This window comes from Myotis daubentonii, chromosome X (assembly GCF_963259705.1).
Source record: "Myotis daubentonii chromosome X, mMyoDau2.1, whole genome shotgun sequence".
NCBI classification, from domain to species: domain Eukaryota; kingdom Metazoa; phylum Chordata; class Mammalia; order Chiroptera; family Vespertilionidae; genus Myotis; species Myotis daubentonii.
The window spans coordinates 21,095,963-21,119,805 of NC_081861.1; the positions used below are offsets into that span (position 1 = coordinate 21,095,963).

General features: G+C 50.9%; 1 protein-coding gene across 1 annotated transcript; it reads right to left on the bottom strand.

Annotated features, from left to right (window-relative positions):
* Positions 1–864: 864 nt before the first annotated feature.
* On the bottom strand, positions 865–14,622 carry LOC132223419 (melanoma-associated antigen 4-like). The gene is made up of 2 exons (XM_059678630.1): positions 13,801–14,622; positions 865–1,731 (listed from the first exon to the last, which is right to left on the bottom strand). Exons 1-2 carry the CDS (start codon positions 14,620–14,622, stop codon positions 865–867), a joined length of 1,689 nt encoding a protein of 562 aa, XP_059534613.1.
* Positions 14,623–23,843: the final 9,221 nt, after the last annotated feature.

A 23,843-nucleotide genomic window follows, 5' to 3' on the forward strand; every position in this document is an offset into this window, starting at 1 on the left:
ATATGAAGTCCACTCACAAGTGAGTGCTGGTCGCTGGAGGCCTACCGCCTCACCTGTTCTGTTACTTGTTTGTAGGATTAAGGAGACACCTAACCCCTTCCTTATATGACTTCAGCTCCTACACTATCATCCCATGGGTGGATATGCCCTGCTTATGTTAGTGTGCCCACTACTAACACAGGGCCTTCCAGAGGACATAGGATCAGTGAATGTCTGGGGATTAAATGAACCACTGAGCAGGGGTCGTCTTTATTCAGATGAAATCCCCCCACTTTCTTGCCAGATCCAAGGATCCTTGGATAAGCTGTTTCATGGAAAGACAGATGAGAAGATGTAAGAAGCAAAAATTAACAACCTTTTGCTTTTATTTTTCTATTTCTTAACTCCATGGATTTTACTGCTGAGTTCTTACACATTTCCAAGGAAATTCTATTATAATGTCATGTTATCTAGATTGGGATCACAAACTAGGATGGGAAGGGTCCCAATTTTCATTACACAGTAGCAAATCTCTTACTCTGGAGCTGGACATGTAGAAATATATATGTGATCAATGTCATTTACAAACTTACATGCTAAAAGTTTATGAAAACTTCTACGTAAAGGAACATTAGAAAATTTCCTTAAAAATTCACAAAATAATAAATCATAAATTTCTCAATCACAATAGGAGCCTAAACCTTTCCCTGGGCCTCACTACTGGTTTGTTCTGAAACAGAGTTGAAAATTGGACGCACTTTATGCCCAGCAAAAGAAGTTAATGCACATGGACCTGAAAAGTGCCTGGATGCAACTCAGGCTCAGGCATAGTGTTTCTCATTGCACTCAGGCTCTTCAGGCAGGGATGGGAGGAGATGGAAATCCCTATTTAACCGTGTGCATAAACTTGAGGGCTTCCACCGTGGTGGTCTCAGCGTGGGCCCTGGGGCCCCACAGGAACTCATAGCGTGCAGGATCACTATTGGGCACCTGGCGGTACACCAGGTACTGTTCCTGCACCCAAACTTTGGTGATGAGCTCCCTGGGCTCCCCATAGAGCCAATGTACCTTCCCATCATGCACCCCTAAATCATTCAGTACAGCCCAGATTTTCTCCTCAGTGGCACAATCACCCCCTGAGGCGATCACACACAGAAGTGTCACCAGGAGGCTTGTGTTGGGAAATCTGTGCTCATCGCTCACCATCCCATCATAGGTTAGCCCCAAGGCAGTGACCAGGACATAGGTGTGGGTACTGGGGTCTACTTCCCTCACAACAACACCAAAAACCAACTCAATGCACTCAACGGCCGCACTGAAGAGCTCAGGAAAGTGGTCCTGGTGCTCTTTGATGACACTACTCAGTATTTCTGCCTTTGTGGTTGGCTCCTTTGCACGATACTTCAGGAGCAGGAACTCCACCATTTCCATCATCTTCGAACGCAGTGATTTGTGGAGCAAGAAATCGGCATCATCTTCAGGGCCTCCCTCAGTGTTTGGACCCTCTTCATTTTGGATGCTGGAGCTCTCATCTTCAGATTGGCTGTATGGAAAGGCTTCCATGGCAGGAGGGGAGGGGCAGGCACGCTGAGGACTCTCGGGAGGACTTGGTGTCTCAGCAGCAGGCACCTCCTCTAGGTTGTCTATAAACAGGACTGAGGGGGAGGAGGAGAGAGACATGGCATCTTCCTCCTCCTCCACCCCCTCCTCCTGCATAGCCCAGAACAGCTCCCCCACCACCAAGTCAGGGATCTATATTGGGTTCGGAAAGTCTTCCTCAGGCTTCAACGGCTCACTCATATGATGACCAGGCATGATGACTCGTGCTCGAACAGTGACTGAGTGTGAGCAGAAGATGGGCGATGAGGAACCACGGGCCGGGGGAAGTGTGGGAATGTGAGAGGCATGAGCTGAGAAACACACCCTAGGCGGAACTGACAAAGGTGACTTCCAGGTCTCCCCTTTAGGGGTTTACATGGGACTCACAGGGCTCACTCCTGATCAGCCTGCCCACTAAGAACCTGAAGTAGGAAGTGACATGACTGTTCAGGGTATAGCAGGAACAGCACAGGGTTCTGTAGCTGACGGTGGGGTGTGGAGGTGTCAGGCAATGTGAGGACCCTCTGACATGGGTGGGGAGCCCAAGGGGACATATTCATGGTAGCCACCTCACCTTAATTCCTAGCACTTCCTGGCCTCCTGCTGTTCTGGGACCTGAGAATATGTAGAGTAGACCAAGGCCTTCACCTCCTCCAATCCGGGGCCTCTTCTGGAGGGAACAAAAGGGCACCTCAGCAAGCACACGGCAAGCACATTCCTGGGACCCCAAAGCTGACAGGAGGGGCGGCAGGACTCTGTGAGGTGCCCTCTGTTGTGGGTGGGAGGTTCCTCCGTGCACACGTAGGATACCCACCTTTCCCCTGCCAGGGCCTGGCCCATCACTGCCTTCTGTTGGCCTGAGCTCAAATGCTCAGAACAAGGCCACACACACCTGACACTTCAGTGAAGAAACTGAGCTGGCTCCTCATGTGAGGATCAAGAAGGGGTGACTGAAGACTTGGGTCCATCTATCCTAGGTTAAGGCTCTGATCATTTTTTACCATGACGCACTGCAGGGTTTCAGACCACTCTCTATGCTGACTGAGCCCAATCTACTTAGACTTAGGCCTCACCTACCTGAGGTCCAGGACTAGGAAGTGACTGAGGTAATCTAGGCATTATTCTGAGTTTCCCCAATGCTTTCAGAGGAGGCAGGGTAGGTCTGGCTTCCCATGTGCTCTGCTCCCCTTCAGTGCTCACCTTGATTCCTTGCAGGATCTGGGACTCCTCTCTCTGCTGACCAAATGTGGATCCTGGGGATGATACAACGTGTGGACTCACACCAAGGTCCTCACCTTCCTGAAAGGTCTGAGACAATAGTGAACAGGAGCTCCATCTGTCCCCACCCGTGCCCAGGTTCCCACACAACTGACACCAGGGCCTGGGCCCATCCGTTCTGGGTACAGAGCTCCCTTAGTCTGGCCTCAGGATACTTGCCTTTCTTCCTGGCCTGGCCTGGGTCTGAATCCAGCTGAACTGATTACACCCTGAATAACTGTCCTCAGTGAGAAAAGCTCAGGAGGAGCAGGCATGTGGAAAGGGAGAGCATGTCACACCCAGGTACCCCTGCCTGGGGAATCTGGATGCTGAGGACAGGACACTCCCTGATGCTGAGGGCTCTCTTCTTTTCTCAGGGAGCACATAGCTGCAGTTTCCCACAAGAAAGCATTCACACCTTTATGACCCTTCCACAACCTCAGCTCCTCTTTGCATGAACTGAAGCCATTCCCTCTGACCAAGGCCCTGTCTTTCCCGAGTGCCCTCAGACAAACCTGTGAAGGAACCAGCTCTGCAGACCCATGCCAGGCCTTTCCCAGGGCTGACAGCAGCACAGACTGGGTTCAGGGCACCCATTGTCTGGAGTGTGGTGTCCTCCTTCCTCCCCGAGCTACCCAGGTTTACTCAGAGAGTGCCTGGGACCTTTCCCTTCTGCTGAACTGAGAATGAGTACTGCAGGCCATGTCCACCATCTCTCTGTGACCTCCAAGGTGGACTTCAAGATACACCACATTAACTATCCTGCCGAGTGACCAAGTTGTGCCAGCAGAGCCTAAGCCAGCTGGTCCCTGTTTTTACTGGGGTGGGAGGTACCACCATCCTGCCTCAAGACCCACACTTTAATTTCCAGCATTGTCTGGCACACCTCCCATGTTGCCCTGAATCCAGCACCTTCAGGAAAATGCCCTCACCTCCCTTTGCCAGTCCTAAGGTAGAAGTCTGGAAGCAACCCAAATCCACAGGCCTACCATGAGGCTTGCAGGTGCTGCTGGCAAGAAGAGGGACACTGTGGACACTTATGGCCCTGGCCAAGCCTCAGGCATACATACTTCAAGGTGTGCTAGGGGGTTTCCTGAGTCCTAACTCGGGTCCTTACCTGGTATCCTGGCAGAGCCCTGCAGCCCTTCTTTGCCTACCTGGAGCCTGACCCCTCAGCACTCAGGGGGTGGAGTCCGCTTGTCTTCCTGCAGGATCCTCACCGTGACTCCTGGCTGGAGCTGGAACCTCCTCTCTGTCAACCTGAGAGGCCCAAGTCAGGAAGAGAGCATGTGGTCATGGACCAGGAACCTCCCAGGGTTCACAGTAGGGGTAATGTGGGGCATCTCTGTTGTGGGGTCCTGGGTCCCTCAGTCTTCCCTTTGCATGTTCACCTGGACTTGGGGCAAGAACCGGGTCCTCCCCTCTGCCACATATGTCATTTCCCTGAATTCCAAGGGCTGACATCAGGCCCGGGCTTCTGCGGTTCCTCTCTGCATGGTCACCCACCATAGGGCCTCCCAACACTTTGAGAAGGGCAGACTTCTGTGGACTCCCCTCCAGTTAGGGTTCCTGTTTTCCCTCAGTCCTCCCTGTGGTTCCTCACCTTGACTCTTCCCTCTGCCCACCTGAGATTCTGCTCCTTACACCGAACCCCAGAGCCTGTCAGACCCGGATGCAAAAGTCAAGGAAAGCGCCTTGACTCTAGGAAGTGCTTCCGCATTCCTTCTGTGGACCTGAGGGAGGCCCTATAGGTTTCATCAAGTTTCCAGTCTCCCTCAGACCTGAATGCTGTAATCAGGAGACACCCCATGGGGTCACCAGCCCTGTGGCCTTCCAAGGCCGAGAGCAAGGTAGGGTTTTGTGCAGCTTCTACATTGCCAGTCCTGGGTCCCCTCTGTCCTGACACAGGGTCCACACAGTTACCCTGGCAGGTCCTGGGTCCTTCCTCAGCCTCACTGGGGTTGGTTTGTGTACGAAACCCCACAGTGTCACAGACCCTGATTTGAAGGCATTAAATGCCACTTGAGTCTGGGTAGTACTACTGCCCTCTTCTCTGTGGACCTGATTCCCTATCTGGCTTTTTTTATTTTTATTTTTTAATTTTTTAGTAATTCTTTATTATTGAAAGAACTAGAGGCTTGATGCACAAAATTTATGCAAGAGTAGGCCTTCCTTGCCCTGGATGTCGGCACCAGCTTCCCTCTGGCACCTGAGACCTGGGCTTCCTTCACAGCCCTGGCTTCCGGCCCTGGCTTCCTGAGGAAGGACGTCCAGAAGGGTGTCCCGTCTAATTAGCATATAATGCTTTTATTATTAGAGATTACAAATGACCCCCTCCGCCCCACTCCTGTCCTCTTGCCCCGCCCTCACCACCCAAATGTCTGTGTCCATGGGCCATGCATATATGCACACAAGGTTCTTGGTTGATTACTTCCCACCCTCCCCACCTTCCCTCTGAGATTCCCCAATCTGTCCCATGCTTGCATGTGTCTGTATCTATTTGGTTCATGAGTTTACTTTGACATTCAATTCCACATATGAGTGTGATCATGTGATATTTATCTTCCTCTGACTGGCTTATTTCACTTAGCACGATACTCTCCAGGCCCCTCCATGCTGTCTCAAAGGGTAAGAGACCTTTCCCTTTATACAGCTGCATAGTATTCCATGGCATACATGTACCACGGCTTTTTCATCAGGTCATTGATGGGCACCTGGCTGTTTCCACATCTTAGCAATTGTAAATTGTGCTGCTATGAACATAGGGGTGCATACATTCTTTCTCATTGGTATTTCCGGTTTCTCAGGGAAATATTCCTAGAAGTGTGATTCCCTACACTTTTCACCAAGTCCTGAGTCTCACTCAGTCCTGGATACAGAGGTCAGGAAACTCGGCACTTGGTCTTTTACCAGGGAACATCCCAAGGCTGATAGCAGGGTAGGGTTTATGGGGTCCCCTGGTTGTGGGATTCAGGGTTCCCTCCATCCTCCTGTGGCTGTGTTCCTTACAGTGAGCCCCAGTGTATCGTATCTCAGACCTGCATGCAAAAGTTAGGACACACCTCACAGGGTCATCTAACATGGTGTCTCCCATGGCTCATAGCAGGGGAGGCCCTTCATGGGATCCCCTATATTGAGGGGTCCTGGGTCCCGTCTGTTCTCTCTCAGCGGACCTGTGGCTCTGCTCCTTACACCAAATGCAATGCGTGAGATCACCCCTCCCCCACCCCCAGGAGGCCTGCCCAATGGACACAGTTATGGGGTCCAGGGCCCACAATCTCCCTCAGGGTCCTCAACTTGACAGCAGCAGGATCTGGGGTCCCCCCTGTGCTGCCTGAAGCCCTGCTCCTTCTACCAAACCCTGCGTGTCTCACAGACCCAATGCAGAAATCACACAGCGCAATGCCTGAGCTCACCTCTCCCCCACCCCCAGGAGGCCTGCCGGGTGGACACTGTTTCCGGGTCCAGGCCCCCAGTCTCCCTCAGGGTCCCCACACTGACTCCGGGCAGGTCCCGGACCCCCTCTGCCGACCTGAGATGCTGCGGTGACACAGAGCCGCCCGAGGGCCTCAGAACTGGAGGACCCGGAAGTCAGGCCTCGCCGCTCGTGGTCCCCTGGGCCTTGGGGCTCCCGGGACTGACTGCTCTGGTCTAGAGTCACCTTGTCCCCCCCCACGGCCTCACCATGAGGCCTGCAGGCCCTGGGACCCTCCCTCTGTGAACCGGGAGGCTGGACCCCCACACGGAGGCCCTCACCCCAGACCCCAGGGGAGGCCTGTGGGCCTCACTCGCCAGGGCACTCAGCAGGGTCTGAACTAGTTGCCGGGGACCTCCGTCTGGTCCTCACCCTGATTCCAGGCAGTGCCTGGGCCCTGCCGATGCCGACCTGTGGGGCTCCCCTCAGCGCCTGTCCTGCCGCCCCCCCCCTTTCTCTGAGGAGGTAGGAGGGAGGGGCGGGGGGGGGTTGGAAGTAGTTCCCATTAAAATGCCCCACCGAGGACCCTCAGTGCTGACAGGACGGCCTCCCTGGACCTGGGGCCTCCGTCGTCTGTCAGGGTCATACCTGGACTCTGTAGCACTGGCCTCCTGCCCTCTACGGACCGAAGCCGGCCTCCCAAAGATGGCGCTCAGCTCCCCCAGGCTTCTCAGGCGGAAGTCAGTGAGTCAGTGACATCACTTCTGGAAACCAATTGTGGGGTCACCCAGGCCTGCTGACATGTGCAGAGTTCTGCTCCTTTGTGCCCAAACCCCCTTCTGGTCCCTACCAGGGCTGGATGGCCTGGGCCCCCACCCTGTGCTGACCTGGGTCTGTGCCCCGCAGGCCAAGTGTCGGCCACCCCAGGTCCCGCTAGGAGGGACCCTGCCTTTCCTTCCCTTGATCTCAGAAAAGGGTCACTGGACTTCTGCACCTGTGGCTCTGCTCCTCACACCAAACCCCAGTCTCTCACACCTGATGCAGAAGTCACCCCACCCCGCCCTGAAGAACCCCGCCCACTGGTCCTCCCAGGACTGAGGATTCTGGGGTTCAGGGCCCCCAATCTCCCTCAGGGTCCTCAACTTGACAGCAGCAGGACCTGGGGTTACCTCTGTGCTGCCTGAAGCCCTGCTCCTTCTACCAAAGCCCCAGTGTCTCTCAGACCCGATACAGAAATCACAAAGCACAATGCGTCAGCTCACCCCTCCCCCACCCCAGGAGGCCTGCCCGATGGACACTGTTCCGGGGTCCAGGCCCCACAATCTCCCGGCAGGTCCCGGACTCCCTCTGCCGACCTGAGACGCTGCCTTGACACGGAGCCGCCCGAGGGTCTCAGAACTGGAGGACCCGGAAGTCAGGCCTCGCCGCTCGTGGTCCCCCCCCCCCCCGGCGCCCCCCCCCCCCCGCGCCTTGGGTCCCCCGGGACTGACTGCTCTGGGCCCAGAGTCACCTTGTCCCCCCCCCCCCACGGTCTCACCATGAGGCCTGCAGGTCCTGGGACCCTCCCTCTGTGAACCGGGAGGCCGGACCCCCCTGCACGGAGGCCCTCACCCCGAGACCCCAGGGGAGGCCTGTGGGCCTCACTCCCCAGGGCTCCCGGCAGGGGCTGAACTAGCTCCCGGGTACCTTCGTCTGGTCCTCACCCTGATTCCAGGCAGAGCCTGGGCCCGCTGGTGCCGACCTGAGGTGGCTCCCCTCAGCGCCTGTCCTGTCTACTGACCCGAAGCCGGCCTCCCAAAGATGGCGCTCAGCTCCCGGAGGCTTCTCAGGCGGAAGTCAGTGAGTCAGTGACATCACTTCCGGAAACCAATTGTGGGGTCATCCAGGCCTGCTGACCCTCACCGGGGCGGAGTTCTGCTCCTTTGTTACCAGCCCCCCCTTCTGGTCCCTACCTGGGCTGGATGGCCTGGGCCCCCACCCTGTGCTGACCTGGGTCTGTGCCCCTCAGGCCAAGTGTCAGCCTCCCCAGGTGCCTCTGGGTCCTAGAGTCCGGGAGGTGGGCGGGAGTGCGCAGCCGGACAGCCCTGCCTGAGGTACCCGGATGTCACAGGAGCACCAGCCTGGGTCCTGGGGTGGGCCCCACCAGACCGCCTGGCACTATGGAAACATTGTGTTCTACATGTTTCCTTGCATTATAGTCGCTGAGCTACAGCAGGGATTTGGAGCGGGCCTGTGGTTTCGGGGTTATCTGTCTACCTTTGCTTGTCATTGCAGGCTTTTTTCCTTTTTGATCCTCATTCATAGTAATTATTATATTTTGCACCTCTACCTAGTTTGTATACATTTTAGTTATGCATACATCTTTGCATATATGTATATGCATGTATAAATCTGGATATATAGTGTATGTGTACACATATAGTCTAAATGTTGATCAGGCGTGTTTATATATCTACAGGTACTCATACTATATATACATATATATATATTTATATTTATATTTATATTTATTTTTATTTTTATTTTTATTTTTATTTTTATATTTATATTTTTATATATGCATGGATGTCTACGTCCTATGTATTTCCATATAATAGACAAGTTATTTTATGAAAGCTTACCTAATCTTACTTTGCATGATTTACTCGGATACTTGCTTTTCTACTCCTTCTCTATTCTTTATAATCTATTGAAACAATACTTTTTGAAAGGCCAGTCCTCAACCACTTCCCAGCTCCCCCACACAACCACCTCAACCACAAATGCCAGCTCACCAGTCTGGTCTCCCCAAGGGGCTTGCTCATATTAAGTTGTTTACATTTTATTGTTGAATAATCCCCCAGCCCTTGCCCTCCAATCTCTTCCTCAGATATTTTCTCTCCATTTATTTAGGGAGCAGAAGTCATCAGTCCAAGCATAATTGTTATTTGGGCAACACCTGGATAGTACTAAATTTGTAAAATTTTAAGCAGAATAAACATATTTGCAATATTGTGTTTCCCATGAATGAATATGGAAACTGCTCCATTAGTTTGGCGCTTTTTTTTTTAACCTGAATCTCTCAGTATTATTTTTAGTTGACTCTTTTTAAATTAGGATACTTCTTAGTTAAGTTTTGGCTTTTATAATTGTGGTCAACGAGATTTTTGTATTCCATGTTCTAATTAGTTATTGCTTTGTGTGGGAAGGTTTTGTTATTGCTATGGTGATCTTCCAAACAGTTTATGATGCATTTGAATAATCCAGGTCTCCATTTTTGAATTTTCTAGCTAGATGATCCTATTATCAACAGATACTGTTTGTTTCTCTTCCATATTCATACCTCATATTTACTTTTATACCCACAGCCTGCATCTCTGACTTGTCCCTGCCTTTAATGGAAATGTTTTTAATGTTTCACACTTAAGCAGGTTGCTCTCAATTTTAGGAAATGGAAATTCCCTTTTGGCTGAGTTTGTTCAAAGTTATTTCCCTGAACTCATATTAAAGGTTTTTGATTGTTTGTCTGATTTTTCTTTTTTTTGGGGGGGGGGTGTTTTTTGTGTGTTTTGTTTGTGTGTGTGTGTGTGTGTGTGTGTGTGTGTGTGTGTGTGTTGCAAGGATCTCTCTCTGTAGCCATTGGCATGGAAAATTTTTTTTCTACTGTATTTTGTGTGCATAGACTTGCAATAGAATTTTTTATAACATTCAATCCTCATCTTATTTATTGGATATAGGCTGATAGGCTGCTTGTTCATATAATGCACTGTTGAGTTGAATATGCCATTAGAATGTACAGGCTATTTTATGCTATGTGAGTGAACTTGTTCCAAAAGCTCTGTTTGTGGGAATTCCTCAGGATTTTGAATAAAAGAAAGGTAGGCTGGGAGGATGAGTTGTACAATTGCCCATCTTTTCGTGTGCTTTGGAAAAGTCAGCATGAGAGTCTGATGAGTTCTCCCTGACCATTTGATAGGACTTCCCTTTGAACCTTTCTTTTTTCTGGAACATTTGAGGGTGGCCTCAGCTTTGAATCCAAGTTTCAGTTTGTGGCTTTATCAAAGTTTATTCATGAATTCACCTCTTGAAGGAAGACTTGGTTGGGAATTATGAATCAAACTGCTCTAATCATGCATCGTTTTGGTGTTTTTTATGGACCCCAAATTCACTTGATAAAGCTGACGACTGGGGTTTCTGAATCGAATGGCAAGTCCATGTTTGACTTTATAAGAATATGCCAAACTTTCTTCTAAAGTGGCTGTAACATTTTCTTCCCTATTAACAATGAAGGAGAGTTCCTCATCCTCTCCCAAGTTTGGCACTTGCAGGAGTGCCCGGAGCGGGCTGGCGGCGGAGGGCGCGGTTGGCGTTTTCAATTGGGAAGGAGTCTCAGACTCTGAGCTCCAGATCCTGGCGAGTCTTTAGGGACCCAGACTCAAACGGGAGAAGCGGGACTGTCTGGCTTCGGTCAGAGCGAGTGCAGCTTTCTCTCGGAGCTCTGCAGTGGGTGCTGGGACTCAGAGCAGCAGAGCCCCTGGGGATAGGACTGAGAGCCGCCATAACTGCTCTCTCCGGCCCACCCTGTTGATGCTGTGCGACCCGCCTCGCCCAAGCCCTGCACAGAGGCATTTGCCGAATAGCCTCAGGCAAAGGCTAGATTGGCACCTCCCTAGAGGACAGAAGTTCTCTCCCTGCTGACACAGCTGATTCTCATAGCCACTTGGCCTGGAGGTCAAACCCTCCCTGGAATTAGCTACAACAATCAAGATTCAACTATAAGACTGCGAACAAAGACCACTAGGGGGTGCACCAAGGAAGCATAACAAAATGCGGAGACAAAGAAACAGGACAAAATTGTCAATGGAAGATATAGAGTTCAGAACCACACTTTTAAGGTCTCTCAAGAACTGTTTAGAAGCTGTCGATAAACTTAATGAGATCTACACGAAAACTAATAAGACCCTCGATCTTATATTGGGGAACCAACTAGAAATTAAGCATACACGGACTGAAATAACGAATATTATACAGACGCCCGACAGCAGACCAGAGGAGCGCAAGAATCAAGTCAATGATTTGAAATGCGAGGAAGCAAAAAACATCCAACCGGAAAAGCAAAATGAAAAAAGAATCCAAAAATGCGAGGATAGTGTAAGGAGCCTCTGGGACAGCTTCAAGCGTACCAACATCAGAATTATAGGGGTGCCAGAAGATGAGAGAGAGCAAGATATTGAAAACCTATTTGAAGAAATAATGACAGAAAACTTCCCCCACCTGGTGAAAGAAATGGACTTACAGGTCCAAGAAGCGCGGAGAACCCCAAACAAAAGGAATCCAAAGAGGACCACACCAAGACACATCATAATTAAAATGCCAAGAGCAAAAGATAAAGAGAGAATCTTAAAAACAGCAAGAGAAAGAAAACCAGTTACCTACAAGGGAATACCCATACGACTGTCAGCTGATTTCTCAACAGAAACTTTGCAGGCCAGAAGGGAGTGGCAAGAAATATTCAAAGTGATGAATGCCAAGAACCTACAACCAAGATTACTTTATCCAGCAAAGCTATCATTCAGAATTGAAGGTCAGATAAAGAGCTTCACAGATAAGGAAAAGCTAAAGGAGTTCATCACCACCAAACCAGGATTATATGAAATGCTGAAAGGTATCCTTTAAGAAGAGGAAGAGGAAGAAAAAGGTAAAGATACAAATTATGAACAACAAATATGCATCTATCAACAAGTGAATCTAAGAATCAAGTGAATAAATAATCTGATGAACAGAATGAACTGTTGATTATAATAGAATCAGGGACATAGAAAGGGAATGGACTGACTATTCTTGGGGGGAAAGGGGTGTGGGAGATGTGGGAAGAGACTGGACAAAAATCGTGTACCTATGGATGAGGACAGTGGGTGGGGAGTGAGGACGGAGGGTGGGGCGGGAACTGGGAGGAGGGGAGTTATGGGGGGGAAAAAAGAGGAACAAATGTAATAATCTGAACAATAAAGATTTAATTAAAAAAAATAAAAATAAAAAAATAAAAAGAAGATTCAAAAAATAAATAAATAAAATGAACGACATTTACACAATATTTCACCCCAAAGCTGCAGAATATACGTTCTTCTGATGTTCACATGTGTTATTCGCAAAGATAGACCACATGTTAAGACACAAAGCAAGTCTCTACAAGTTCAAGAAGATTAAAATCATAACAAGCATCTTCTCCGATAACAATGGCATGAAATTAGAAAAAGCTCCCACCCCAGCTTCTTTACAATCAACCCCAGCAGAGGGGATCGCAGTTTCCCAAGTACCCTGGCTCACGCCATGCACGTCATTTTTTAACTAAGGTATTACATATGTGTCCTTATCCCCACATTGCCCTGCTCCACATCCCACTCATGCCCTCACCCCCTGGCCTCTGTGTCCATTGGTTAGGCCTATATGCTTGCATACAAGTCCTTTGGTTGATCTCGCCCCCTTACCTCCACTCTGCCCTACCTTCCCTCTGAGGTTTGATGGTCTGATCGATGCTTCTCTGTATTCGGATATGTTTTTGTTCATCCATTTATGTCGGTCATTATATTCCATATATGAGTGAAATCATGTGATATTTACCGTTCTCTGACTAGGTTATTTCGCTTAGTATAATGCTCTCCAATTCCATTCATGCTGTTGCAAGTACGCTGCGGTAAATATGAAGTCCACTCACAAGTGAGTGCTGGTCGCTGGAGGCCTACCGCCTCACCTGTTCTGTTACTTGTTTGTAGGATTAAGGAGACACCTAACCCCTTCCTTATATGACTTCAGCTCCTACACTATCATCCCGTGGGTGGATATGCCCTGCTTATGTTAGTGTGCCCACTACTAACACAGGGCCTTCCAGAGGACATAGGATCAGTGAATGTCTGGGGATTAAATGAACCACTGAGCAGGGGTCGTCTTTATTCAGATGAAATCCCCCCACTTTCTTGCCAGATTCAAGGATCCTTGGATAAGCTGTTTCATGGAAAGACAGATGAGAAGATGTAAGAAGCAAAAATTAACAACCTTTTGCTTTTATTTTTCTATTTCTTAACTCCATGGATTTTACTGCTGAGTTCTTACACATTTCCAAGGAAATTCTATTATAATGTCATGTTATCTAGATTGGGATCACAAACTAGGATGGGAAGGGTCCCAATTTTCGTTACACAGTAGCAAATCTCTTACTCTGGAGCTGGACATGTAGAAATATATATGTGATCAATGTCATTTACAAACTTACATGCTAAAAGTTTATGAAAACTTCTACGTAAAGGAACATTAGAAAATTTCCTTAAAAATTCACAAAATAATAAATCATAAATTTCTCAATCACAATAGGAGCCTAAACCTTTCCCTGGGCCTCACTACTGGTTTGTTCTGAAACAGAGTTGAAAATTGGACGCACTTTATGCCCAGCAAAAGAAGTTAATGCACATGGACCTGAAAAGTGCCTGGATGCAACTCAGGCTCAGGCATAGTGTTTCTCATTGCACTCAGGCTCTTCAGGCAGGGATGGGAGGAGATGGAAATCCCTATTTAACCGTGTGCATAAACTTGAGGGCTTCCACCGTGGTGGTCTCAGCGTGGGCCCTGGGGCCCCACAGGAACTCATAGCGTGCAGGATCACTATTGGGCACCTGGCGGTACACCAGGTACTGTTCCTGCACCCAAACTTTGGTGATGAGCTCCCTGGGCTCCCCATAGAGCCAATGTACCTTCCCATCATGCACCCCTAAATCATTCAGTACAGCCCAGATTTTCTCCTCAGTGGCACAATCACCCCCTGAGGCGATCACACACAGAAGTGTCACCAGGAGGCTTGTGTTGGGAAATCTGTGCTCATCGCTCACCATCCCATCATAGGTTAGCCCCAAGGCAGTGACCAGGACATAGGTGTGGGTACTGGGGTCTACTTCCCTCACAACAACACCAAAAACCAACTCAATGCACTCAACGGCCGCACTGAAGAGCTCAGGAAAGTGGTCCTGGTGCTCTTTGATGACACTACTCAGTATTTCTGCCTTTGTGGTTGGCTCCTTTGTACGATACTTCAGGAGCAGGAACTCCACCATTTCCATCATCTTCGAACGCAGTGATTTGTGGAGCAAGAAATCGGCATCATCTTCAGGGCCTCCCTCAGTGTTTGGACCCTCTTCATTTTGGATGCTGGAGCTCTCATCTTCAGATTGGCTGTATGGAAAGGCTTCCATGGCAGGAGGGGAGGGGCAGGCACGCTGAGGACTCTCGGGAGGACTTGGTGTCTCAGCAGCAGGCACCTCCTCTAGGTTGTCTATAAACAGGACTGAGGGGGAGGAGGAGAGAGACATGGCATCTTCCTCCTCCTCCACCCCCTCCTCCTGCATAGCCCAGAACAGCTCCCCCGCCACCAAGTCAGGGATCTCAATTGGATACGGAAAGTCTTCCTCAGGCTTCAACGGCTCACTCATATGATGACCAGGCATGATGACTCGTGCTCGAACAGTGACTGAGTGTGAGCAGAAGATGGGCGATGAGGAACCACGGGCCGGGGGAAGTGTGGGAATGTGAGAGGCATGAGCTGAGAAACACACCCTAGGCGGAACTGACAAAGGTGACTTCCAGGTCTCCCCTTTAGGGGTTTACATGGGACTCACAGGGCTCACTCCTGATCAGCCTGCCCACTAAGAACCTGAAGTAGGAAGTGACATGACTGTTCAGGGTATAGCAGGAACAGCACAGGGTTCTGTAGCTGACGGTGGGGTGTGGAGGTGTCAGGCAATGTGAGGACCCTCTGACATGGGTGGGGAGCCCAAGGGGACATATTCATGGTAGCCACCTCACCTTAATTCCTAGCACTTCCTGGCCTCCTGCTGTTCTGGGACCTGAGAATATGTAGAGTAGACCAAGGCCTTCACCTCCTCCAATCCGGGGCCTCTTCTGGAGGGAACAAAAGGGCACCTCAGCAAGCACACGGCAAGCACATTCCTGGGACCCCAAAGCTGACAGGAGGGGCGGCAGGACTCTGTGAGGTGCCCTCTGTTGTGGGTGGGAGGTTCCTCCGTGCACACGTAGGATACCCACCTTTCCCCTGCCAGGGCCTGGCCCATCACTGCCTTCTGTTGGCCTGAGGTCAAATGCTCAGAACAAGGCCACACACACCTGACACTTCAGTGAAGAAACTGAGCTGGCTCCTCATGTGAGGATCAAGAAGGGGTGACTGAAGACTTGGGTCCATCTATCCTAGGTTAAGGCTCTGATCATTTTTTACCATGACGCACTGCAGGGTTTCAGACCACTCTCTATGCTGACTGAGCCCAATCTACTTAGACTTAGGCCTCACCTACCTGAGGTCCAGGACTAGGAAGTGACTGAGGTAATCTAGGCATTATTCTGAGTTTCCCCAATGCTTTCAGAGGAGGCAGGGTAGGTCTGGCTTCCCATGTGCTCTGCTCCCCTTCAGTGCTCACCTTGATTCCTTGCAGGATCTGGGACTCCTCTCTCTGCTGACCAAATGTGGATCCTGGGGATGATACAACGTGTGGACTCACACCAAGGTCCTCACCTTCCTGAAAGGTCTGAGACAATAGTGAACAGGAGCTCCATCTGTCCCCACCCGTGCCCAGGTTCCCACACAACTGACACCAGGGCCTGGGCCCATCCGTTCTGGGTACAGAGCTCCCTTAGTCTGGCCTCAGGATACTTGCCTTTCTTCCTGGCCTGGCCTGGGTCTGAATCCAGCTGAACTGATTACACCCTGAATAACTGTCCTCAGTGAGAAAAGCTCAGGAGGAGCAGGCATGTGGAAAGGGAGAGCATGTCACACCCAGGTACCCCTGCCTGGGGAATCTGGATGCTGAGGACAGGACACTCCCTGATGCTGAGGGCTCTCTTCTTTTCTCAGGGAGCACATAGCTGCAGTTTCCCACAAGAAAGCATTCACACCTTTATGACCCTTCCACAACCTCAGCTCCTCTTTGCATGAACTGAAGCCATTCCCTCTGACCAAGGCCCTGTCTTTCCCGAGTGCCCTCAGACAAACCTGTGAAGGAACCAGCTCTGCAGACCCATGCCAGGCCTTTCCCAGGGCTGACAGCAGCACAGACTGGGTTCAGGGCACCCATTGTCTGGAGTGTGGTGTCCTCCTTCCTCCCCGAGCTACCCAGGTTTACTCAGAGAGTGCCTGGGACCTTTCCCTTCTGCTGAACTGAGAATGAGTACTGCAGGCCATGTCCACCATCTCTCTGTGACCTCCAAGGTGGACTTCAAGATACACCACATTAACTATCCTGCCGAGTGACCAAGTTGTGCCAGCAGAGCCTAAGCCAGCTGGTCCCTGTTTTTACTGGGGTGGGAGGTACCACCATCCTGCCTCAAGACCCACACTTTAATTTCCAGCATTGTCTGGCACACCTCCCATGTTGCCCTGAATCCAGCACCTTCAGGAAAATGCCCTCACCTCCCTTTGCCAGTCCTAAGGTAGAAGTCTGGAAGCAACCCAAATCCACAGGCCTACCATGAGGCTTGCAGGTGCTGCTGGCAAGAAGAGGGACACTGTGGACACTTATGGCCCTGGCCAAGCCTCAGGCATACATACTTCAAGGTGTGCTAGGGGGTTTCCTGAGTCCTAACTCGGGTCCTTACCTGGTATCCTGGCAGAGCCCTGCAGCCCTTCTTTGCCTACCTGGAGCCTGACCCCTCAGCACTCAGGGGGTGGAGTCCGCTTGTCTTCCTGCAGGATCCTCACCGTGACTCCTGGCTGGAGCTGGAACCTCCTCTCTGTCAACCTGAGAGGCCCAAGTCAGGAAGAGAGCATGTGGTCATGGACCAGGAACCTCCCAGGGTTCACAGTAGGGGTAATGTGGGGCATCTCTGTTGTGGGGTCCTGGGTCCCTCAGTCTTCCCTTTGCATGTTCACCTGGACTTGGGGCAAGAACCGGGTCCTCCCCTCTGCCACATATGTCATTTCCCTGAATTCCAAGGGCTGACATCAGGCCCGGGCTTCTGCGGTTCCTCTCTGCATGGTCACCCACCATAGGGCCTCCCAACACTTTGAGAAGGGCAGACTTCTGTGGACTCCCCTCCAGTTAGGGTTCCTGTTTTCCCTCAGTCCTCCCTGTGGTTCCTCACCTTGACTCTTCCCTCTGCCCACCTGAGATTCTGCTCCTTACACCGAACCCCAGAGCCTGTCAGACCCGGATGCAAAAGTCAAGGAAAGCGCCTTGACTCTAGGAAGTGCTTCCGCATTCCTTCTGTGGACCTGAGGGAGGCCCTATAGGTTTCATCAAGTTTCCAGTCTCCCTCAGACCTGAATGCTGTAATCAGGAGACACCCCATGGGGTCACCAGCCCTGTGGCCTTCCAAGGCCGAGAGCAAGGTAGGGTTTTGTGCAGCTTCTACATTGCCAGTCCTGGGTCCCCTCTGTCCTGACACAGGGTCCACACAGTTACCCTGGCAGGTCCTGGGTCCTTCCTCAGCCTCCCTGGGGTTGGTTTGTGTACGAAACCCCACAGTGTCACAGACCCTGATTTGAAGGCATTAAATGCCACTTGAGTCTGGGTAGTACTACTGCCCTCTTCTCTGTGGACCTGATTCCCTATCTGGCTTTTTTTATTTTTATTTTTTAATTTTTTAGTAATTCTTTATTATTGAAAGAACTAGAGGCTTGATGCACAAAATTTATGCAAGAGTAGGCCTTCCTTGCCCTGGATGTCGGCACCAGCTTCCCTCTGGCACCTGAGACCTGGGCTTCCTTCACAGCCCTGGCTTCCGGCCCTGGCTTCCTGAGGAAGGACGTCCAGAAGGGTGTCCCGTCTAATTAGCATATAATGCTTTTATTATTAGAGATTACAAATGACCCCCTCCGCCCCACTCCTGTCCTCTTGCCCCGCCCTCACCACCCGAATGTCTGTGTCCATGGGCCATGCATATATGCACACAAGGTTCTTGGTTGATTACTTCCCACACTCCCCACCTTCCCTCTGAGATTCCCTAATCTGTCCCATGCTTGCATGTGTCTGTATCTATTTGGTTCATGAGTTTACTTTGTACATTCAATTCCACATATGAGTGTGATCATGTGATATTTATCTTCCTCTGACTGGCTTATTTCACTTAGCACGATACTCTCCAGGTCCCTCCATGCTGTCTCAAAGGGTAAGAGACCCTTCCCTTTATACAGCTGCATAGTATTCCATGGCATACATGTACCACGGCTTTTTCATCAGGTCATTGATGGGCACCTGGCTGTTTCCACATCTTAGCAATTGTAAATTGTGCTGCTATGAACATAGGGGTGCATACATTCTTTCTCATTGGTATTTCCGGTTTCTCAGGGAAATATTCCTAGAAGTGTGATTCCCTACACTTTTCACCAAGTCCTGAGTCTCACTCAGTCCTGGATACAGAGGTCAGGAAACTCGGCACTTGGTCTTTTACCAGGGAACATCCCAAGGCTGATAGCAGGGTAGGGTTTATGGGGTCCCCTGGTTGTGGGATTCAGGGTGCCCTCCATCCTCCTGTGGCTGTGTTCCTTACAGTGAGACCCAGCGTATAGTATCTCAGAGCTGCATGCAAAAGTCAGGACACACCTCACAGGGTCATCTAACATGGTGTCTCCCATGGGTCATAGCAGGGGAGGCCCTTCATGGGATCCCCTATATTGTGGGGTCCTGGGTCCCGACTGTTCTCTCTCAGCGGACCTGTGGCTCTGCTCCTTACACCAAATGCAATGCGTGAGATCACCCCTCCCCCACCCCCAGGAGGCCTGCCCAATGGACACAGTTATGGGGTCCAGGGCCCACAATCTCCCTCAGGGTCCTCAACTTGACAGCAGCAGGATCTGGGGTCCCCCCTGTGCTGCCTGAAGCCCTGCTCCTTCTACCAAACCCTGCGTGTCTCACAGACCCAATGCAGAAATCACACAGCGCAATGCCTGAGCTCACCTCTCCCCCACCCCCAGGAGGCCTGCCGGGTGGACACTGTTTCCGGGTCCAGGCCCCCAGTCTCCCTCAGGGTCCCCACACTGACTCCGGGCAGGTCCCGGACCCCCTCTGCCGACCTGAGATGCTGCGGTGACACAGAGCCGCCCGAGGGCCTCAGAACTGGAGGACCCGGAAGTCAGGCCTCGCCGCTCGTGGTCCCCTGGGCCTTGGGGCTCCCGGGACTGACTGCTCTGGTCTAGAGTCACCTTGTCCCCCCCCACGGCCTCACCATGAGGCCTGCAGGCCCTGGGACCCTCCCTCTGTGAACCGGGAGGCTGGACCCCCACACGGAGGCCCTCACCCCAGACCCCAGGGGAGGCCTGTGGGCCTCACTCGCCAGGGCACTCAGCAGGGTCTGAACTAGCTGCCGGGGACCTCCGTCTGGTCCTCACCCTGATTCCAGGCAGTGCCTGGGCCCTGCCGATGCCGACCTGTGGGGCTCCCCTCAGCGCCTGTCCTGCCGCCCCCCCCCCCCTTTCTCTGAGGAGGTAGGAGGGAGGGGCGGGGGGGGGTTGGAAGTAGTTCCCATTAAAATGCCCCACCGAGGACCCTCAGTGCTGACAGGACGGCCTCCCTGGACCTGGGGCCTCCGTCGTCTGTCAGGGTCATACCTGGACTCTGTAGCACTGGCCTCCTGCCCTCTACGGACCGAAGCCGGCCTCCCAAAGATGGCGCTCAGCTCCCCCAGGCTTCTCAGGCGGAAGTCAGTGAGTCAGTGACATCACTTCTGGAAACCAATTGTGGGGTCACCCAGGCCTGCTGACATTGGCAGAGTTCTGCTCCTTTGTGCCCAAACCCCCTTCTGGTCCCTACCAGGGCTGGATGGCCTGGGCCCCCACCCTGTGCTGACCTGGGTCTGTGCCCCGCAGGCCAAGTGTCGGCCACCCCAGGTCCCGCTAGGAGGGACCCTGCCTTTCCTTCCCTTGATCTCAGAAAAGGGTCACTGGACTTCTGCACCTGTGGCTCTGCTCCTCACACCAAACCCCAGTCTCTCACACCTGATGCAGAAGTCACCCCACCCCGCCCTGAAGAACCCCGCCCACTGGTCCTCCCAGGACTGAGGATTCTGGGGTTCAGGGCCCCCAATCTCCCTCAGGGTCCTCAACTTGACAGCAGCAGGACCTGGGGTTACCTCTGTGCTGCCTGAAGCCCTGCTCCTTCTACCAAAGCCCCAGTGTCTCTCAGACCCGATACAGAAATCACAAAGCACAATGCGTCAGCTCACCCCTCCCCCACCCCAGGAGGCCTGCCCGATGGACACTGTTCCGGGGTCCAGGCCCCACAATCTCCCGGCAGGTCCCGGACTCTCTCTGCCGACCTGAGACGCTGCCTTGACACGGAGCCGCCCGAGGGTCTCAGAACTGGAGGACCCGGAAGTCAGGCCTCGCCGCTTGTGGTCCCCCCCCCCGCCCCCCCCCCCCCCCGCGCCTTGGGTCCCCCGGGACTGACTGCTCTGGGCCCAGAGTCACCTTGTCCCCCCCCCCCCCACGGTCTCACCATGAGGCCTGCAGGTCCTGGGACCCTCCCTCTGTGAACCAGGAGGCCGGACCCCCCGCACGGAGGCCCTCACGCCGAGACCCCAGGGGAGGCCTGTTGGCCTCACTCCCCAGGGCTCCCGGCAGGGGCTGAACTAGCTCCCGGGTACCTCCGTCTGGTCCTCACCCTGATTCCCGGCAGAGCCTTGGCCCGCAGGTGCCGACCTGAGGTGGCTCCCCTCAGCGCCTGTCTGGTCTACCGACCCGAAGCCGGCCTCCCAAAGATGGCGCTCAGCTCCCCCAGGCTTCTCAGGCGGAAGTCAGTGAGTCAGTGACATCACTTCCGGAAACCAATTGTGGGGTCACCCAGGCCTGCTGACCCTCACCCACCGGGGCGGAGTTCTGCTCTTTTGTGCCCAGCCCCCCCTTCTGGTCCCTACCTGGGCTGGATGGCCTGGGCCCCCACCCTGTGCTGACCTGGGTCTGTGCCCCTCAGGCCAAGTGTCAGCCTCCCCAGGTGCCTCTGGGTCCTAGAGTCCGGGAGGTGGGCGGGAGTGCGCAGCCGGACAGCCCTGCCTGAGGTACCCGGATGTCACAGGAGCACCAGCCTGGGTCCTGGGGTGGGCCCCACCAGACCGCCTGGCACTATGGAAACATTGTGTTCTACATGTTTCCTTGCATTATAGTCGCTGAGCTACAGCAGGGATTTGGAGCGGGCCTGTGGTTTCGGGGTTATCTGTCTACCTTTGCTTGTCATTGCAGGCTTTTTTCCTTTTTGATCCTCATTCATAGTAATTATTATATTTTGCACCTCTACCTAGTTTGTATACATTTTATTTATGCATACATCTTTGCATATATGTATATCCATGTATAAATCTGGATATATGTGTATGTGTACACATATAGTCTAAATGTTGATCAGGTGTGTTTATATATCTATAGGTACGCATAGTATATATACATATATTTATATATATATTTATATTTATTTTTATTTTTATTTTTATTTTTATATTTATATTTTTATATATGCATGGATGTCTACGTCCTATGAATTTCCATATAATAGACAAGTTATTTTATGAAAGCTTACCTAATCTTACTTTGCATGATTTACTCTGATATTTGCTTTTCTACTCCTTCTCTATTCTTTATAATCTATTGAAACAATACTTTTTGAAAGGCCAGTCCTCAACCACTTCCCAGCTCCCCCACACAACCACCTCAACCACAAATGCCAGCTCACCAGTCTGGTCTCCCCAAGGGGCTTGCTCATATTAAGTTGTTTACATTTTATTGTTGAATAATCCCCCAGCCCTTGCCCTCCAATCTCTTCCTCAGATATTTTCTCTCCATTTATTTAGGGAGCAGAAGTCATCAGTCCAAGCATAATTGTTATTTGGGCAACACCTGGATAGTACTAAATTTGTAAAATTTTAAGCAGAATAAACATATTTGCAATATTGTGTTTCCCATGAATGAATATGGAAACTGCTCCATTAGTTTGGCGCTTTTTTTTTTAACCTGAATCTCTCAGTATTATTTTTAGTTGACTCTTTTTAAATTAGGATACTTCTTAGTTAAGTTTTGGCTTTTATAATTGTGGTCAACGAGATTTTTGTATTCCATGTTCTAATTAGTTATTGCTTTGTGTGGGAAGGTTTTGTTATTGCTATGGTGATCTTCCAAACAGTTTATGATGCATTTGAATAATCCAGGTCTCCATTTTTGAATTTTCTACCTAGATGATCCTATTATCAACAGATACTGTTTGTTTCTCTTCCATATTCATACCTCATATTTACTTTTATACCCACAGCCTGCATCTCTGACTTGTCCCTGCCTTTAATGGAAATGTTTTTAATGGTTCACACTTAAGCAGGTTGCTCTCAATTTTAGGAAATGGAAATTCCCTTTTGGCTGAGTTTGTTCAAAGTTATTTCCCTGAACTCATATTAAAGGTTTTTGATTGTTTGTCTGATTTTTCTTTTTTTTTGGGGGGGGGGGGGTTGGTGTGTTTTGTGTGTTTTGTGTGTGTGTGTGTGTGTGTGTGTGTGTATGTGTGTGTGTGTTGCAAGGATCTCTCTCTGTAGCCATTGGCATGGAAAATTTTTTTTCTACTGTATTTTGTGTGCATAGACTTGCAATAGAATTTTTTATAACATTCAATCCTCATCTTATTTATTGGATATAGGCTGATAGGCTGCTTGTTCATATAATACACTGTTGAGTTGAATATGCCATTAGAATGTACAGGCTATTTTATGCTATGTGAGTGAACTTGTTTCAAAAGCTCTGTTTGTGGGAATTCCTCAGGATTTTGAATAAAAGAAAGGTAGGCTGGGAGGATGAGTTGTACAATTGCCCATCTTTTCGTGTGCTTTGGAAAAGTCAGCATGAGAGTCTGATGAGTTCTCCCTGACCATTTGATAGGACTTCCCTTTGAACCTTTCTTTTTTCTGGAACATTTGAGGGTGGCCTCAGCTTTGAATCCAAGTTTCAGTTTGTGGCTTTATCAAAGTTTATTCATGAATTCACCTCTTGAAGGAAGACTTGGTTGGGAATTATGAATCAAACTGCTCTAATCATGCATCGTTTTGGTGTTTTTTATGGACCCCAAATTCACTTGATAAAGCTGACGACTGGGGTTTCTGAATCGAATGGCAAGTCCATGTTTGACTTTATAAGAATATGCCAAACTTTCTTCTAAAGTGGCTGTAACATTTTCTTCCCTATTAACAAGGAAGGAGAGTTCCTCATCCTCTCCCAAGTTTGGCACTTGCAGGAGTGCCCAGAGCGGGCTGGCGGTGGAGGGCGCGGTTGGCGTTTTCAATTGGGAAGGAGTCTCAGACTCTGAGCTCCAGATCCGGGCGAGTCTTTAGGGACCCAGACTCAAACGGGAGAAGCGGGACTGTCTGGCTTCGGTCAGAGCGAGTGCAGCTTTCTCTCCGAGCTCTGCAGCGGGTGCTGGGACTCAGAGCAGCAGAGCCCCTGGGGACAGGACTGAGAGCCGCCATAACTGCTCTCTCCGGCCCACCCTGTTGATGCTGTGCGACCCGCCTCGCCCAAGCCCTGCACAGAGGCATTTGCCGAATAGCCTCAGGCAAAGGCTAGATTGGCACCTCCCTAGAGGACAGAAGTTCTCTC

Coding starts and splice junctions, on each gene's coding strand:
- LOC132223419 (XM_059678630.1), bottom strand. CDS start 14,622: ATGCAGGAGGAGGGGGTGGAGGAGGAGGAAGATGCCATGTCTCTCTCC. Junction 1,732..13,800: donor CCCTCAAGTTTATGCACACG/GTTAAATAGGGA, acceptor AACCCAATATAG/ATCCCTGACTTGGTGGTGGG.